This window comes from Python bivittatus, unplaced genomic scaffold, assembly GCF_059951505.1.
Source record: "Python bivittatus isolate LINGU-HERP-01145 unplaced genomic scaffold, Pbiv_v1 ctg000410_np1212, whole genome shotgun sequence".
Classification (NCBI taxonomy): Eukaryota; Metazoa; Chordata; class Lepidosauria; order Squamata; family Pythonidae; genus Python; species Python bivittatus.
Genome location: NW_028277067.1, coordinates 4469515 through 4489673, shown reverse-complemented (window position 1 = coordinate 4489673; position 20159 = coordinate 4469515). Strand labels below are relative to the sequence as shown.

Sequence of the window (20159 nt, the reverse complement as noted above, 5' to 3'; positions counted from 1 at the left end):
TGTCTTCTGTCAGCCTTTTTTGGAACTATCTTTTATTTTTCCAAGAATTAGGGCCTTGTCCAATGACTCCCCTTCACAATATGCATCTAAAATATTTAAGCTTTAGCATCTTTATTTGTGTTTGAGTGAACAGTTTGGTTTTACTTCATCAAGTATTGTTCTTCTTGTGTGGTCCAGGTTGAACTCAACCATTTTTTCTGATGATCCAGCTTTCACAGCCATATGTTACACCTGGAAAACCATCATCTTGACAATACATACCTTAGTTGTCACTGTAATATCTCTATACTTTAACATTTAAACTAGTTCTGCATAATTACATAATAATAGGTCAGAACTACCTATCCTTAAAGTATTTAGGGGCAAATATCTGTGCTTCAGATTATGGTGATGAATTGGATGTGAATGTTTTATACAATCTTCTGTAATATTATTAACAACTGCACGGAAGCAGCCAAGGAGCACCTTGATTGTGTTTTGCTAAAGGACCAAAATCTTGGAACTAAGAAAGTTGGGCACTGTAGACATTTTGTAGAGTTAGGATTTTTCAGTGAATCACTATGTAATTAAATAGCAACACTTCATGGACACTTTTAGGTGGGTTGTAATTCAGCAAGATGAAAGGATTGCATGCAGCCCAGGGATTGTACAAAGAGATGTGCTAGCTTTTGCCCAATCTTCAGTTGAGTCAGGACTACAAGACTGGTTCCCAGTGGCCATGCTAGCTTTATGAGAGGTTAGGAAAGGGAGCAGATGGAGAAGGATGACTGATATATTCCCATACAGAACTGAATAATATTAGAGGTGAGCTAAATATAAAGGTCCTCGGTGTATAGAGCATCTTGCTCTTAGTGTCCCCCTCCCAAGGTTTTAGTAGAATCTTAGTAATGGGATTAACTTTGCAGCCTGTGCATTTTCCCTCTGGGCATTCAAAAGTCTCCCCCCCACCCCTTTTGAACTTACAAAAACCTACTCAGGATCTCCTTGGAGCCACTTTGTTCTGTCAGCCTGATGCTCCAGCATCCACTCTCAGTGGGCAAGATGCCAGCCGACAGAACCTTTTTGGCACATTTTAATAAGTCTCAAGCAAACAAAGGTATGCTGAGGCAGTTAAGGAAGGGCTGGCTGCCATGAATAATGGAAGAAAGGCATGAAAGCCAGTTTGGATGCCAAGCAGAGGAGGGGCAGTAGGTGGTGGATGGGATGGGAGGCAAGTCCAAGTGAGAAATACGGATGGTTCCCTGGAGCACAGGGCTAGTTCTAATGTTAAGAAACACAAGGCAGCTGCTTGGGGCACCTCGTGGAGTTTCCATTGAAAAGTGCTTTGATGATGATGATGATGATGATGATGTGAGCCACCCAGAAATATATCTAGAAAATGTATCTTGTTGGCAGGCAGATACTTATCCACACACACACATTAGTAAATTTTCTTGTTACTGAGTCTCGTTCTCTAATATGTGGAAGCCTACATAGAGTGGCTGGACAACCGCGTGTTAACAGCACAAATGCAGAGGAGAGTTATGTTCAAACTTCATATAAGAGCACTATGAAATCTCACAAAATTTAATCCAGAATTAGGGGATCCAGTCTGTTTCTCTTTATTACAGCAGAGGGGCTTGTATAAAACAGTGCCCAATGCAGTTCCCTCCTTTGTTTTGTAACCACTCTCTAATTTTATTTTTTCCATGCCTGTATTACTATAATATGAAGTTGAGATGTGCCATGTACAACGTTTCTCTCTGTCTCTTGACCAGTCTTCCAGTTATTACAGCCACTGATCAGTTTTGGTCATTTTTATATACGTTGTATACACCACTCTTTAGCTGCCACCTGAAATTTTGGATAGGTGGGGAGACACAGTAGCACAAGCCACCAAAGTCTTCAGGGTATTTTGGAATTTTTTTTTCTATGAATGTGACCGTCTGCTGTAGCTTTTGTGGTTTAAAAAGTGTAACTTCATGGCCAGAACAAGAAGATTCTTGCTGAAGAGCAAGCTTTGTTTAAGAAAAAGAAAAGCTGCCTATGATTTTAAAAATGCCCTTGGGAAGCATAGTTTTAAAATACTGTTACGATGGTCAAATGCTTTGTGACAGAACACAAAAACTGTCTGACCATAAATTAGAACCAAAAGTAACTAACTGAATAATGCTGAACCAACATCCAAACTGGATTTTTAATAATGCCCCCAACACACAAAAACAGACATTAATAATTATTTATTTAGTGCAATTGCATACTTGAAATGCCATATTCTGCAGTTAATAATACGAGTACACTTAGCAGCTTTCTTTTTTAACCGTTTGATAACATTGAGGATTCTCCCCACCCCTCACCCCTTCTCCTGCTTCTCCTAGATCTGTGTTGGTGTGGGGAAGACCAAAGAGAATGAAGGTTTCATCAAGGTGACAAGTGGCAAAAAACGAGGGCTGGTGCCTGCTGATTCTCTGACCGAAATTTGAACGTGAAAGGAGAGTGAAAAGCAAAGTGAGAGAAGTATAAAAGAGGACGCCTTGCAAGGCGAGGGCAGCTGCCTTGCGTCCCTCCAGGCCACCCCATACCGGAGCACCTGGACAATCACTGTTTCACGGAATCTTCCCACTGGATCCTGAGAACAGCTTTTGTGGAACGAATGAGAGGCTGGGGGGGAACTGGCAGGAGCACCACTTACTGCTTTTATCCATGTGGGGCTTGAAATTCACCCTGGTTTGACTTAGTTTCTCGTCACATTCACTGCAGTCTGTAAAGGTCTTTGGTGAGAGCTCTGTGTTGTGAGTGTGAGGGAGATTTCTTCTGCTGTAATTCACCCTTGTTCTTCTTGTCTTTGGACCCTGGCAACAGATGCCAGTTGATAATCAACTAGCCTTAACTTATTGGGAGGGGTCTATCTTAGTATAAGGCTCTTGTCCCCCTCCCATTTTCAGAAGTTCCCCAGTCATTCTGTGTTGCATGCAAGCTACCCATGGACATGCAAAGTCCTCCTCTGACCAAGGAGGCCACACTGGTGTGTTGGTCTATGTGTTAGTTTTCTTTCTCTGTATGTTGGTGTGACTGTTTGCTCACAATTGGTATCACCTTCTGTCAAAAAGATGATGTGGCAGGGCAATCATAGACAGCCTTTTATTGGTCACGTACTGAGGAGTCTTATCCTGGAGCCTCTTCTGCTTACCTTTTAGGAGGCCAAATGGTTTGCAATTCTGTTGTCCCCCTTCCTGGCTCCTGGGGGTACTCGTACAACTTTGTTTGCTCCTCAGTGTGTGGTGGATAACCCACCATATAACTGATGGCAGCATCGACCATTTCTCAGGGACCTTCCTTAGCCAGATGGTTTTTTTTTTAACTAAACTGAGAATGTTACTGCATTGCTCACTGGAGGAGTTCAAAAACCTTGGTTACTCCAAATTTCCTTGTTTTCCCAGCATGCTTTCAGCTACTTGTCATTTGCAGATGTATTTTTGTAAAAAAAAAAAAAAAGAGAGAGAGAAAGAAAAGAAAAGAAAAGAAGAAAAAAAGAAGGAAAATGAAAGAAAGAAAAAGAAAAGAAAGAAGATTTTAATTCTATGACTTGAAAAGAGTTATTTAACATAGTATTTGCCTAGACATCCCTAGTATGACTAAGCTGGTATTTTCCAGACTTGATTTGCTGGTTAAGAAGGGACTCCTTGTTAAATCCTATGTATCTAAGGCCCAGTTGGCATACAGGTAGTCCTCGCTTAACGACTGTTCATTTAACAACAGTTCAAAGTTACGACGGCCTCAAAAAAGTGCTTTATGGCCTGTACTCACACTTACGACCATCATAAGCAGTCACTCCCCCCCACAGTCATGTGATCGTGATTTGTGACCTTTTTTGTGATGGTTGTAAAGCAAATCACCATGGTCATTAAGCAAATCGTGGTCATTAAGCAAATTCTGGCAAAAAACATTCATTGGGGAAGCTGGATTTGCTTAACTACCATGTGATTCAATTAACAACCATCGTAAAAATGGTCATAAAATCAGGTCTGGTCACGTGGTGACTCACTTAACAACCACCCCACTTAACTACCAATTTTCTGGTCCCTACTGTGGTTGTTAAGCAAGGACTATCTCTATATAACAAGCTATGTATGGAATATTTGACCTGTGAAAGATGGCATGCATGAAATACTTCCAAGATGTGTGGTGGGTTATTCTCACCACACAAGTAATCAGTGACACAGGCCACTGATCACCATTAGACCAATACTATATATAAATGGTCCAGTACACTAGAACATACATTCAAACATGATGTACATGCATGCCTCGTTTACATAGGCAAGCACTTTACTTACGTCTCTTATAGTGTATAAATCATGCCAGAAAAACAGAGCTCTTTCTTAGCTCTTACACAATGACCCTAGCCTGTTAGTAGCTTAGCAATAGGTATTCCTTTGCTTCCAACAAACCCCCAGAAATGTCTTCTCTGTATTTCATTCATTAAACTGCCCAAATAGAGTTACAAAATATTCCATTAAGTTCTTAATTCATTGGGTATTTCAGAATAAAGCTTATCAACATCTTCCTCTTTTCAAAATTCATCCCAAGCTGCAAAGCAAGAAAAGTTGAACCAGTGTTTATGCAGTTGAGATTGGAGTGTTGTGCTAGGTATTTCCATATCACAAAGCCGTCACTATATTGGCCTAAATATCTGTCATGGAATTTTGCAACACTAAGTGATGACTTGCAAATATGACCAAAGACCAAATTCCACAAACAGGAAGCTTGTATAATCTGAAATGCTTTCAGTAAGTGAGCTTATGCATTCAGTTGCCAAAAACTAAGTATAATGAAATCAAATAATGTAAATGCATGTGTGAGTCAGCCTCTAGCTTGGGAAAATTTATTGCTTGCAGAGTTAATACAAAGACAATAGAGGTTAGAATATCTTTAAACATCAATGTCATCAAGTGGAAATTCTAGAAGAAAAGGAAGCATCTTAATATTTGTTGGATAATATGATGTACTAAAGCATGGCAGAGGAAATCTTCCACTAAGCACACAAGCTCATTTATGTTGCCTTTTCCGGACCAGGACCGTGAAAGTAGCTCATACAAGCAGCACGTGATCATCACAATACCAATTTTCCAAAATAAATAATGCTTAGATAGAGACTAACAGTTACAAAACCTATTTAGAAAATTGGTTTTCAGTTCTTGTTTTGTTGCATAGTTACATTTGTACTGTTTTCAAATTACTGTGGAATGGAACTTTTCCACTTGTTCTGCACTAGTTTGGGATTATCTCAGGCTGACCGAGCACACACTGGGAATTTAGCCATTGTCTTGGTGAACATGCTGGTTCTCAATGTATAGCGGCATTCTTGAGGAATTTTGCTAGCTTGCCAGGACTAAAAAAAAATTTAGATCCGTGACCTTATGATCACCATGTCAAGAGTGCTAAGATGGGAAGAACATAAGATGTAATATGGGAATATTCCAACTGGAGGCTTTAATTTCCCTACTGTGCTAACTCATGTAGCAGATGTAATGTCCTCGCTGGTGACCTTTTATTCTCCTCTAAAGGCTTTATTCAGTGTGTTAGAGTTAACCAGAACATACTGAAGCACATGATGTTTCTTTCTTTTCTAGTCCAAAAATGATATAATTATTTCTCAGTAAAAACACATGTTTTAAAAATATCCCTGGTGGGACCTATAAAGTTGATTAGAAAAATGGAATAGCAAGGGAGGAAGAACATGTGGCTAGATACTACTGACCATACTTGGTTAGTAATCCTAATAAATGAGGTAATATAGTGGTGATCTGATGAGAGTTCTCCAGCATGAACTGCAGCAAGAAGCTAGGTGAGATTCAGAAGATGTGAATGGAGGGAAATATCGTCAGAATTGCGTTATGAGAAAAAATAGTTTCTTCTTTGACTTAAATGTTTCTCCTGATAATGTCATACTGGCTTTTGGAGTTGAAAGCAAAAGATGTGTTTACTTTCCTAATGGTCTAAGCTACCACAGCTATTTTCTGTTTTTGCTGCCTGATTGTCAACAGCCACAAGTGACTAGGCTTCTTCTAAAACAAACACAATACCATGTCAACATATTTCCCTCCTTCGGCAGACTGAGTGGGAGGCTGGTCACAAATAGACATCCTCAACATACATTTGAAATCCCCATTGTACAGAAAGTGTAGCACAGTTGATTCCCTGCTGGAATCCCATTCATCTAAGCAATAATGTCCAGTTCCTTGCTGGCTGCATTGTAGACATAAAGGTTTATAAATGGCACATTTATATGTTGAAGAATGCATTGTGGCCAAAGGAGAAAAAAATGGAAGAAATGTTCTGGATTAAATACTATAATGCACCAAACGCTGTGTGATTGATAGGTTTTTCTTCTCCTGATTTGCTTGAAGTAATCTCTGATCTGTTGCCTTTTGGCAGGATAGATAAAAGTATGGTGAAGAATTTCATCCTTGAAGGTCAGCATTTTTGCCTAAGCTGTTCTTATCAAATGCTTCTCTGTGTCTTAACTGGGCACTTCATTCTTCAACTAACTATTGTTCGACACTTGGATTTCACTACCAAGCAGATGAAGTTTGCGGCCTGTTAGTATGGACTGGATATTTAAAATACTTGATATGTTTTCACATAACTGATAGTGTTCTTAACCTGGGTATATTAAATATCCAGGTTATTTAACATACATCCTGGAAATTTACTATTGGCAAGCTGCTTGCAAATTCTAGAGCCCATAAATATACTTATTTGTCCATTATAGCCAGACATCCTGATTTGAAGAACCTGGGTGGCCTGGGAATGTTGGGGTAGCAATAATAACCCTGTCCTTTACACAGTGAAACATACTTTAGTGTGAGGGGTAGGGTTCTGCTAATAATCTCTGTCTAAGAGAGAAAGATACAGATATAGAGAGCTGCCTTCATTTGCTTAAATCCGTTTGCTATTGACCTTGCTGATTTTTGGTAAATAATTTTCCAAGTCTTAACACAAACGCTTTTCTACTGGTACTCAAGATTCTTTAACGTGAATCAGTTATGCTTTTTTGTATGTAGTATATGTTCGGTACAAAGATTATGGCTTCTCCTCTAGAAGCTTACTTTTCTTATATCCCTGAATGTGTGAACCACTGGTTCTGAGTTTTTGGGTGCAACCCCCACAATTGGATTTTGCTTTGGCCTATAGTAAGGCATTTTGCTATCATCTGTACCATTTTGTTTAAGTTTCCTTGTTTATTTAAGAGAGCCAGTATAAAATAATTCTGTATTGTCATGCATTGATCCTTTCACCTTGCCCTAGGTAGGTCTTTGATTAGCAAAGAAAAGTACAGGGTGCTGATGTTTCATTGAAGAATCTCCCAGTTCTGGAATAAGGTGATCCCACAGAATAATTCTGTGACACATTGTGACTCAAAGTCCCTGCAACGTTGATAAATTCTTCCTGTTTGCCCCAGAATATTGTTGGTGCTGATCAGTTGCAGCAACACATATTCCTGCTGCTTCAAATACTACATTCCTACTTTAACTTGCAGCATATAAGGACAACTAATACTGAAATAAGAGGGATATAATGGAACTACAGAAGGGAAGGATGAGATCACACTGATAAAAATACAGATGCCTATTATACCAGTGCTGCAAACTCAATGGCAGTTATTTTTTTCAAGGTGATCTATTTTTCAGACTCATTCTGCAACTTGCCACATTTGTTTTTGTGTGGGTGATATTAATAATTAAAGGAAATGAAAAAATAAAAGAAAATAAGCAATTAGCAGTGAAAAATGTAAATGGGTGTTACCCCATTTTGATATGATACCCCTAATATAGTGTCCAACATTCAGTGTGGTCCTCAACCTGAAACAGATTGCCAGACCCTCTAAAGTTCCCTAATCTGATACAGATTATAGGTCACATATGACAAATTAAGGACACTAGACTATCCAGTTGTGCTTGGCTCCTCGGTATATTTGCTAACACGTAAGTCTGATCGGTGGAGGTTGGGAAGAGAGAAAATATGATTATGTAGTATGTAAACTAAACTAATTTTTGTCCTAAAGATTGTTGGTGGCAGTAACAATTAAGTCAATCAAGTGAAGTTAACAGTTGCATAGAGAAAAGGAGAGAGTTACAGTTCAGTGACTTGAAATAGCAAGGAAAGGGTAATTGTGTAATCATAATTTCCTGGAATTCCTTCTGTATGCAGAATCAAATTAGCATATCAAATAACCCTTATTTTAGCTTAGCATGTTTTATGAATCTTGCCAGTTTATGATGCAGTGTGTCAGGCTACATTATTGATCTTTATTTCAATGATAGGCCAATATAAAATAACATGAATAAGAATTACAACCATTTCAGTAATAACAATGAAACCTTAAAAGCTAGCATTATCAACATGGCACTATAATATTCCAACATTAAGTTCTTTATGTAAGAGTTCTTAACATTAAAACTAAGACCATAAGAAGTAAAAATACAATAGAAAATAAAATTGGATATAATGACCAAATGATTAAAATTAAACTTTAATAAAATGAATACATAAAAATATAGGAACAGTTCTCATCTAATCTATTTCTTTATTATCATAGCTCAGATACAAATAAAACAAATATAAACATCATACATAACTTTGTAATTGCAGTGGAAACATTGTGTCAGAGAGAAGGTTGGTATAAAACCTGTATGATCTCCCTGGTTAGTTTAAACTCACAGAGGAGAATGCAGTGTGTCATGCAAACCCAGAAAATTGGGTTGAATAAACCATGATTAAATGAACCATGGCTAAGTATGTCATGCAAATGCACCATGGCTAAGTAACGTGATGAGGATGAGAAAGTTGAGTCCAGCTCACCTGGAGGTGCTAACTTGAGGGAAGCCTGTTCTAGGTACAGTTTCATACTGATGTAAATAGGTATTGAGATATTGTCATGATTAGATGAGCCAGGAATTAGAAATGAAAAAGCCAAAGGTTTAAAGAACAAATCATGACCAATAGAGAAGCTGGGGGAAGGCTTCTGAAGGAATTTGGAAAAGCAAATCAGGACCAACAAACAAAGCCAGAACTCAGAATCAAGTAAAATCAGAACTGTGAGGAAAACAGGAGCTAAAATTAAATACCAAAAAAATTAAAGGAACCCAGCAGAACGTAAAAATACTTTTTGCTCAAGCAAGGGTTTCTGGGAACAGGAAGATCTTTGTATAATCTCATCAGCCTGGTTGGGCTAAGTGGCTTGGCCATACCTTGTCCATGGTGCTGATTCGTAATTGAAATTCTGTGCTGACACCCTCTAGGTCAGTGGATTTCAGCCTTCAATATCCTGTGTCCCATCAATCACTCTGACAAAGAACCTAGGTCCCACCATGATAGAAACAAAAAACTTCCTTTTTCTAAGAAGGGCATTAGGGAGAATGGAACTTGTAGTCCGACATAGCTGGAGGGCATCAGATTGTAGAAAGCTAGTCTAGGCACTTTGGTATTCTCAGCTGTGACTGTCCCTGCCCAGGTACTAGCTTACATTTTACACTCAAACCAGCTAATGAGGTCACAGTACAGAAACTTGGTTTTTCAGATACAGAACTAAATTCCTAACAGATCAGTCTTACATTTGGCATTAGTAAGCTGGGTGATTGGCAACTCTATCAGGGATATCTAGGGTAGTATAAAGAGTATTTAGGTAGGACATGTGATTAATCGTTATTGCATTTCATGTTCTTAAGTCTTACAATAAATTATGAATTTAGTAACAAAACACCTGTGGCATAACCATATAAACATGCCTTTTGCAGTGGAGATACAATAGCCCCTTCATCTTTTCCCCCTTTTCAATCACTTGAACCTGATTCATTCCTTCCATATAAAGGCAAATTCTACACTTAAATGAGTTTATGAATGTTGTCGTGGGATAACAGGCTGTGAAATTCCTCCTTCTGGACTATCCATATGATCCTCCTCTTGTATTCTGCACTGAGTAATTTGCAATAACCACTAACTTTATTTCCCATATATCTTACAACTTTTCTCTAAATCTAATTGTTAGAGGAGGGGAGTTCAAAGAGAGAGCCACTGGAAAAAGTAAAGCTGACCCTCTTCTCCCCAGCTGCCACAAATCCTGACCAAAAAAAGAAGAAACAATTCCCCAAAATTAGATTTAGTGAGAAGAAGCTTCAGTTGAATATATGGAATCTTGTAACTTAAGATTAGCTACACAGGAGGGAGACTTTGATGGGACAGGGAAGGGGGGGGGGGAGAGAGAGAGAGAACACGTGTGTGAAAAAGGGGGGAAAATGGTGGAAGATAGAAAAGAGTGCTTACTACTGGCTTTAGCTTCACCTACTTGGGCACTAGTCCTGCACATCCCAAGCTGGTGGTAGTGGTCCCTGATTCCTTGAACATCAAGATATAGAATTCAGAACACAACATTAAAAGGTTCTTCACTCTTATAAAACAGTGTTAAACCTTCTTGTCATTGTAATATATATTCTAAATTCCAAGTAGCACCCAGGATTTTTAGCATCCTAGTTTCTAATTCCACCTTATTATATTCCATTTTCCTTCTGGAACAACACTAATTGTTCCCAGACCTCCTCCATCCTAATTATCTTGGTCCATCAGCTCCCAGCCTGTGTTCATTCTTCTCTAGCGCCTGCCTTTGTCCCAACCAAACTCCAATGACAGATAATATATTGTAAGGACACATTGTCTAATGGCATGACTGGACCTCTTTCCTTTCAGGGCTGCAAAGCCTGTGTTTATGATGTAGATAGAGCTGGCTCTGACATGAACCAGAAAAGAATTTTAAAAGGTTTGGCTCCATGACAACCTCTTTGGATGACCTTGAATTGCTATTCATTTATAAGAGTATTCTGTTTTATTGCTTCTGCTGATCTTTCCAAGTGAGAAATGCTACACAGTCTTGATCATCTTTATCCTCACAATCCTGTAAAGGAGATCACAACTATTCTTACCTTATCTGTTTTCTTTCTTTTTCTTTATCTCCCTTCCACCTCAAAAGTGCTCAGGGCAGCTTCTGACAATAAAAATCACAGTTAAAATGACTACAGCTTTTCAAGCAGTAAAATAAACATAAAACATTAAAGTATTATATGTATAAAAATTCACAAATAAATAAGTAAATCTGAATTTAAAGATTCCACTCAAGTTTCAGCTGAAGACTGTTCTCTGAAACTGTAGAATGAGGAGTCTGCCTCAAGTCCATTGAAAAGCTTATCCCAAAGATCTGGTGCTACTACAGAGAAGGTCCACCACCAGATACAACTTAGCACAGGTGGGACGATCAGCAACCCTCCCCAGCAGATTTTAGAATGTGGTGGTGTTGATACTGGATGAGGTGATCTCTCAAGAGCCATTTTGGACTTCGTAGGTAAGTAGCAGTACTCTGAGCCTTGAATGTGCTTGTGCAATGTTCATAGAGCAGCAATACTGTGAATCTGTCTTTCTAGCCCACTTAGTACAGGATCACAACGTTCTGCACCAGCTGTACTGTACAATTCATTTTCAAGTGCAGCCCCATACAGAGTAAGTTACAGTAACCCAGCAAAGAGGTTATCAATACATACGTTCCTGAGGTGATCAGATTGCAATCTCTGTAAAAGTTTTATAGCTGACTTCAGGGTACTGTAGATAGCAAGAATTTCATTGATCAGAAAGAACAGGAAGGCCTCCACACACTAGGGTTGGCTTACTAAATTTTGGAATAAACAACCTACCCCTGCAAAAAACACCAGAGCCTTAATTATCTGCTGTGTCCATGCAAGGATTTGAATATGCTTCTCTCTAATGCTGTTAATTAAACCACCATAACTTACTAGAAAAACATACCAGAAAGAATAGCACCAACCACTGCAATCAGAAATCCTTTAGATCGGTTCTTTTCAACCTCAGTAACTTTAGTCTGTGTGGACTTCAACTCCCATAATTCCCCTACCAGCTTTGCTGGCTGGGGAATTCTGGGAGTTGAAGTCCACACAGCTTAAAATCGCTGAGGTTGAGAAACACTGCTTTAGATACTGCTTTCTATCACCTCAAACAATAAGACCAACCACAAGGGATTGTGAAAACTCTCATCCAAAACATCTGAAAGATTACATGTTGAACTTACTCTTTTATGTTGCTTCATTTTCTATTTGAAAGAAGTGATTTTGAAACATTCTGATTGGTCCTAATTGCCTGATTTTGGGGTTTGGGTTTTTTTCCCCCATAATCAACCAACACATTTTCTGTGATCTATATAGATCAAACTAGGATTTTTTACCAATTATCCTTTCTAGTATCTAGAGTTTGTTCATATGACATGGCCACTGCCAATCATGATTTAGCCAGAACAACTGTTACCTTTGACTTATATCTTTGTTTTTAGATTTCATCTTTATTTTAATGTTACTGGAAAATAAACCATGAGTGGGTGGTTTGAAGGTATATTCACGTAAATAAATATCGGTGGCAGCTGCATTCATGCAAACCTGTCTAACATCTTACAATCACAATGGACATAATTTTAAATAGAATCACATAAATTAAAATAATCAACTTAGAAAGGCACACACAGATGGAATAACAGCATAAACCTCAAACAACAACAAATTGCAAAATTGCTCATTAAAAGCTTGAACTACATAATGTAACTTGGAACCTCAATGGTAAGAAGAAAAGTTGCAATCAGGGTCTCTGGAGAGAGAATTATGTACCTGGGATGCTCAGATATTATGGCAAAAACCTTTAGGTAGTGATATCTGCTAATGGGTACAAAAATACAAAATTGACCAGTCCATGTGTACTGGTGGGATTGGAAATTTGGTCAATCTTCACAGGGGGCCCTACCCCCATACTGTTAAAGGGTCTGTGCTAGGCAGGATGCACAGATCCCAGACAGTTTTTAATCCCAGCACTTCCCCCTGTGGAGGTTTAAACATTGCCATCAGCTTACCAAAATATAGATGCCCAAATCACCGCCCAGAGAGGAAATGTATTAAGGATCTGGAAAGCAGCACAGTCCTATCAGCTAACACTCTTCTAAAGTCTTCAAATGGCATCAGTTCAAGGTAGCTGTGTTGAGGAGGACAGGGCAGGTAATCTCTGGCATGAGTGTATGTCCAGAAACACAGGTGGGGAAGAACAAGACATCCAGAGGTCTTTTGGAATGTCTTCTGACACAAGGCCTAGTCCAATGAATAGCATTTGATATTGTTAAAAGGACATCTCAACATCTGTTTTCAGTATCCATAATGGGCTGTTTTTATGGGATTGATGGAGAAGAGATTGAAACTCAAGTATAGTTCAAACCATCAGTAGGATAAAGCGGTGAAAAGGAAAACTGTAGCCCAGCCATGCATGTGATTCAGCCTTACTAACGTTATGCATCCACTAGGCTCTGAACTCCACAGGGCTGACCCAGGGATTCCTTCCCCTGGCTGATTTTCTCCATGGGCAAACAAAACCAAAATGGTTTCAGAGATAGGATGCCTAGCGGTGCCCCATTTTTACAGGGCCTCTCTAGAATGTTGTCTAATTGAGGAAGGGGGAAGGGATGGCCAATTCTCCAGTAAGTAATTTGCTCAAGGGTGGGAGCTAGTTGACCAGAGGCAGAGGGGTTAAAATTAATAGCTAAAGTTCAGAATTCATATGACACATTGTCTCCCACCTATGTCACAGTGAAGCAAGTCATGCAAACAAGGCCAAAGAGTGACTCCCAGCCATCAAGGGCTTCCCCATAGCTATTTTACATAGTTACAAAGACACCCAGGTACACATTGAACCATTTAGTAGAGCCAACCAGCTATATCCATGGTCTACTATACCAATTACAAACAACCTAGTAGCCCCACCCCTGAAAGTTTTAGACTACAGTTCCCATAATTCCTTGCCATAGGCCATGAGACATTGTCCATGACTCACAATTGAAGTGCAAACCAAACTGAGTAGGTCCAAATTCTGTACTAAATCCTATATTACTTTTGAAGTCTTGGAAAAATCACATTCTTTTGTGGCATGCAATCTTCTTTTTTGTACAGCCGTACCTTTAACCAGACATTTTTAAGGCTAATCATAAGTGCTCTGAAAGAAATCAAGATGACAGTATTGTTCTCTTTGCCTTTTATTACGCAAATTATTCTGATTCATGTCAGCCACTCACTGCTTCCTTGGGGGAATAAAGGAGACCATGTGGAAAACAAGGAATCACATTGAATTGTAAGTGGCAAATAGGTTTTGGTTCCACAGGAGTGAGGTTTAAGGAGAGGGGAGCAAGAGGAAGAGGAAGAGGAAGAGGAAAGCAGTTTTATTGCTTGAAGAGAAGTATTTTTTTCTTTTATTCCTCCCACCTGGCCTTATTTAAGTGGGACAAAGAACAAGGAATGGGATATGTGGGACCTTACCTGTTTTATCATGTAGTGGCTGGGAGGAAACAGAAGGAATGCTTCACTAGGATGAATTGCCCAATTTTTTGCTACAGCTTTTCCTGCTCCAGATGGCAGGTCAGAGAGTTAGATGTTGGCAATCCAATTTGTGCTAACATCGGTTTCCGTGGGGCCTTACGCTAGAAAGCCTTGGACAATCCTTCTGGGGCCTAGGGTTACCAGCTATTCAAAAGGAAAGAAATAGCAAAATGATCATATAGAAGCAAATTAAGATTTGATGTCTGTTCAGGTCCTTGAATCATAAATATATATAAAAAGAGTGTGATTGCAAGTGAACAAAATACTAAGAGACAGTTGGCCAAAAGACATGTTTAAGATTACAGGAATTATAGTCCTGTATAAGTCATGAAACAAGAAAGGAAAGTGAAGATTTATTTGAATAAATCTGCAACTACACAGGATTATTTTTGCCCAGATCTTTTGGAAGGATATTGTAGGGGTTATTCATACGAGGTACTCTGATCAGGACTAAGTAAGCTTTCTCCAATGCGATCTCCTACAGCTCTGTTGGACAAGAATGTCCAACATCCTCAGATACATATTCAAATACCTTTCTGTATAGAGATTAATGGAGTTGTAGATTAACCTTTCTGATAGGTACCATCGGCAGGACTATCACAGATAATTTCTAGAGTGGATTCTACCTATCTCTCCATGTGACATTGCACTGTACTTCTGTGAAAGTGAACCTCTTTCACCATGAACAAAACAGTGTTTGAATTAGCAGTTGAGAACTCAGACGTAGTAGTAGCCAAGTAATCAAATACATAATATGCCTTTCATTTCTTACCTTCTGTCTGAAGAACAATTAGGCCAATCTTTGAATAATCTGAAGTATTTTATTGCTTAGGGCAACTTGCACTTGGAGAAGAGTTCTGTGTAACTCAAAGACTTGGATCCAGCAATTTTAATACTGTAGTTTTAACAAAGTTTAATTATGGTTTTCTACTGCCCTCTCCTGTTTTTTAAGAAGAACAACAACAATGACAGCCAAAATACCATATTGTCAAAAATACCTATTCTGCTTGAATATGTTAGCTAATATAATTCAGACCATCTCAAGGAGCCCAAATTGGGCTTGGTTTGCATTATTAAAGTTAATATTATTAAAATTCTCATTGTGATTTGGTTTCTTCAGCATTGTTAATTATGTGTAAACCTTCCATATCTGAGCTGCAATAATCCAGGCAAATAAGACATAGCAGAAAAGTTGAGTTTTGTATCTCTTTGCTGCTATCTAGTGGTTGTTCAGATGTTAGAAGTCCAAATATGGTAGCCCTGTTCATGTACTGTAGCCAGAATAGCAGCATCCTTTTACTGAAGGAAGAGATCAGCAGAATTTTGCAGATAAAAATTTCTTTTATTTAAAAAAATGTTGGTGGCAAAGGGCAGAATTTGTTAAATAGCCATACTAACTTGACTGCTAAGATGGAAAAAAATAATAAAAGTGAGATGGAAAAATAACTGGAAGAGACATATAAATATAAAACATAAGGAGAGAACTGCCTCATTATTAGGAGAGAACTGCCTCATTATTAGGAGACATCATTCCTTCATTAATTCTGGGGAGCTATTATTAAATATCTGCAAGATTGAGAGGGGTGTTTTATATATATAAAACATCCATGGAAATTGTTTTCAAAGGAAATTATCTTCAAAGGCAGTTCTCCAGATCTCAGGACTACCACATCATGGATACCCACAGCAAGGAACATTGATGACACATCAACCAAAAAAGATAAAAAGCATTTCACGCCATAAGGACTACTAGTTTCTGTGGACAAAGCTAGATCAAGAAGTACAGTCAAGGAACACCCATTTTCAGAACCACCCAACAACCATATATTTTATTAGAAGGAACTTCAATTCAGTCTCTTTCATCCAGTCCACTATCCAGTCCAACCCAGACACTGCTTCAGCATATATGTCGCTTTGCCTGAATCAAATATAAAGATACAGAATATTGTATAATCATATTGGTGAACCCTCACTCTAAATCTACAGATGACTTTACATTAGTTCCATATAGATGCTGAAATACAAATACAAATGAGTTATCTGACAATAACTCATGTCCTTTTGTCCAAATGCATCTCAAATCCAGTGTCTTGATTGAACAAGGGCCAAGCAGACAGATTTGAGAATCCCACAAGTAGGATATGAGGCTAATATGTTGATGTGTGTATCATGATTTTAAAGTATACTATAGCTGATCTATTTGCAACTGTTTTGGTAGCAAAGACTGCCTTATTGTTTTGTCATAATATATTTATGAATTCTATCAAAGAGTTTGAGATGATGTCTCCTTGGAAATCCTGATTATTTATTCGTGTATTGCTTGACTTAAGTGATTTAATTATATTTTTTCCTGTTTATAAAATAGGGAGCTTGAGAGCTTGTGGGTTTGTGTGTATGTAGATTAAAGAGAGAGAGGGAGAGAGAGAGATTAAGCCTAGAAGATAAAATGAAGCACCACAGCAGGCCGAATTAGCATAATTGTCTTTATATTAATTGTGGCTACACATTACTTTCTAAAATTTATCATCCAAATAGAAATAGGGTCATCATAAATCAGTGTCCTCAATGTCCAGCTCAGTTTTACAAGAGGTTTCTGAAAAGGTCCGGAAAAATGACAAGGGTTACATATTCTTCCAGCAGAACCAGCTTAAGTAGCTTCAGTGCCAATCCCATGCCTGATTTAAAATGGATCCAGACAAGTAGCCTCTTCCACAAATCCTGAAATTATTCTATTAAATGACCCTACACATTCTGCCTACTAAGTAAATTTTCAGGTGGTTAAAATATAAAAGAGTAAACCAGAATTAGGGAGAAGAAAGGAATACCGGAGTCTACTCACACACACACACACATACCCCCATCATTATCTCTATGCCTCCCTAAATCTTTCAGTTCTTTTTTATTTTCTGAACTGCTGATGCACCCAGAGGAAATCATTTCAGACCGGAAATGACTGCCAGTTCTCCCAAGATAGCATTTTCTTCACATAACTTCTGTATCTCGCAGCTAATGCAAAATAACTGGAAATGCAAATATGTTTGCAATCCTCTCCAATGTTCAGATTTCCCATATTCACAACCAATCCTCTTCTAGGACAAGAAAGCACTTTTTCCTTCCATCCTCTGGCCAGTGCGAAGACGTTTTTGACAGCGGAATTGTTGTACGTCAGCTGGCATATTACAAGGGATTCTGGCCATATTTAGACCCAGCTTCTACTGAGGTGGAAAGCCTATGGCTGAGATGAACATCTGTAAGTGAAGGGGCTCCCCTTCCAGAATGCTGCTCCATACCAAAGCAATTCTTCACACACAGAATTAAACATCAAGGAGAAGGAACACTGGCCCACACTAAAACACTTGCCCCAGACATCCAGGGTCCCATATGCAAAAAATTATTTTGTTCTGAAGACCACTCAGCCACAATTGCCCCCTCCACTGAACTGATCCAGCCCAGTCACCTACCCAACAGGTTTGAATGGCAATTCCCAGAATTGCCAGCCAACAGGAAGAACTTAGCATCTATGACCAGGTAGTAAGCCTCTTAACGACAACAAATACAATTAAGTTACCCTCCTGGGATACAGCAGTTCAGAGTAAATTAATTTAGGTTGGTTGAGCTAGTCAGAATAGGAGAATTGGAATTAGGATTGAACAAGAAGAGAAATAGACAATTTTAGAACAGTAGGCTGCTGTGCTTTAAATGGGATTTGCTCATACATGCTGAGTATAAGGTAAATGATTAGGTTTATTGATACAAAAATGAGATGAATTATATGGAAATTACAATAATACTGCTGCAACTGATGTATTTCATCCTGAAGATCTATGTGGTTGCTAAAAGTCTACACCAACCTGATGGAACATAAATCTAATCAAATGATATATTATTCTTCATTCTGAATAGGTTGGATCCATATTTAGCCATATCAAATGAGACACACATCTGGTCCTCACAAGTTCAGTCCATTTATTTTCAATTCAGTTCTAAGGTAAAGAGTCCCTTAGTCAAGTTCAAGGTGATTACACAAACATGTCCATGTACTTTTCCTGGTAACAAGCAAGCAGTTTGTCATTGCTTTCCTCTGGGACGTTTTTTGAACTTCCCAAACAAGCTTACAGTCCTAAGATTTTCTGGTGGTCTCCTATCCAAGTACAATCCAGAATTATACTTAGCTTTTTCAAGATCAAAGTTGGATCCTGCTGTGAATCTATTCTGAATATGATTAAAAGTGAAGGAATATACTAGTAGCAATTTTAGTAAACACAAAATAAGAAGTATTGGTCAAACCAGTCAAATGGCATTATTGCTCTGCATGGGCAGAGTATAAAAGCTACCCAAGGCTTTGTTGTGTGGGCATACTGTAGGAAAGCCTCTTGAAGAATGTCAGTTGTACATGTTTATTGAAAGACCCTGGTATGAGTTTCAGGATTCTGTAGAAATTTAAAAACCTCTGGGATAGAGTGATGTCAAACTGGCATTCATTTTGTTACTTGAAGTTGTACTTGGTTTGCTGTATTACTGGCTGGCTTTGGAAGGATTTAGCTTTGGTACTGTATTGTGGGTTACTGCAGGCCTTTCATTTCTAATGTTTAGATTTCTGTATCTGGACTGTGTGTGTGTAATTTAAAAAGCATGGTGCGGTACATTGAAATGTAGGCTGCATAATAATGAATTACTAATTCAGCAGCAAAGAACCCTTTCCTCACCACAAAGGTTAGCGAAAATACATCTTTATCCTCCTATTCATACTGAAGGCCAAATGTTTTGAACTTCTGCCTACACTGGGTTTAATTAGGTAATTAAAAAGCTGGCATTTGGGAGCATGTCAGTTTATTATTTGCCCCCACAGGACTTTAAGTAAAGCATGTAATTGAGGGGAGGAAGGTCAGCAGACTGAATGCCAACTAAGATATGTACATAAATAACTATCCTGAATTTTGACTCCTGCGAACCCCAAAATCGTATTTAAGTTCTGTAAAATTAGCTCAAAAACTTTAAGAGGCACGAACTGTTAGATCTGGACCTAAAACATAAGCTGGAATATACCTTTCAAACCCACATCTAGGAATTAAAATTTATAATCCAATTGATTAAAACTGAGTGGCTTATTAGGTTTATTTGCACTCCTGCTAGTCACTGCTTGCCTGTCTGAAGAATTCTACGCATTTTCTGTTAGAAAATTAACACGTGTCTAGAAATATGTCCAATTTCTGGAAATGAAGGTGCATTATTTAATTTTTCCCCCACCAGTTAACCATTCATTCATTAGTGAATGAACAATGCTATATTCCGCTAAAGACACCATGGTGGTAGGCACAGCTAGTGAGCTTCATGCCTGGACAGGATTAAATTATTACATTCAGCTTTTACTATACACTTTCAGAAGCTGCTTTTGCCAATCTAAATGAGGTTATTGCACATATTCCATTCTGTCCCCGGTCTAGTTCATTTCTTATGACACATTTTTCCTACATTTCTCAACATGGAACCCTTGCAAGTTTAGTATTTTTATTTGTATGTGTGGTCTAAGCCAATAGTGGTTAAGGCACCAGGCTAGGAAGCGGGAGACTTGAGTTCTAGCCTTGCCTTAGGCACAAAGCCAGCTGGGTGAGCTTTAGCCAGTCACTTCTCTCAGCCCTAGGAAGAAGGCAATGGCAAGCCACTTCCAAAAGACCTTGCTAAGAAAACTGCAGGGACTTGTCCAGACAGTTGCCA

The 20159-nt window shown here is 38.5% G+C and overlaps 1 protein-coding gene across 5 annotated transcripts in view; it reads left to right on the top strand.

The window, feature by feature from the left end:
* The window catches only part of STAC2 (SH3 and cysteine rich domain 2), a 40520-nt gene extending 36980 nt beyond the window's left edge, over positions 1–3540 (top strand). For all 5 annotated transcript variants that reach the window (XM_088143396.1, XM_025177612.2, XM_088143395.1 and 2 more), the window contains exon 11: positions 2358–3540. In XM_088143396.1, the coding sequence (XP_087999522.1) occupies positions 2358–2462 (105 nt within the window). In that variant the 3' untranslated portion in view covers positions 2463–3540. The remainder of the gene's footprint in view (positions 1–2357) is intronic.
* Positions 3541–20159: the final 16619 nt, after the last annotated feature.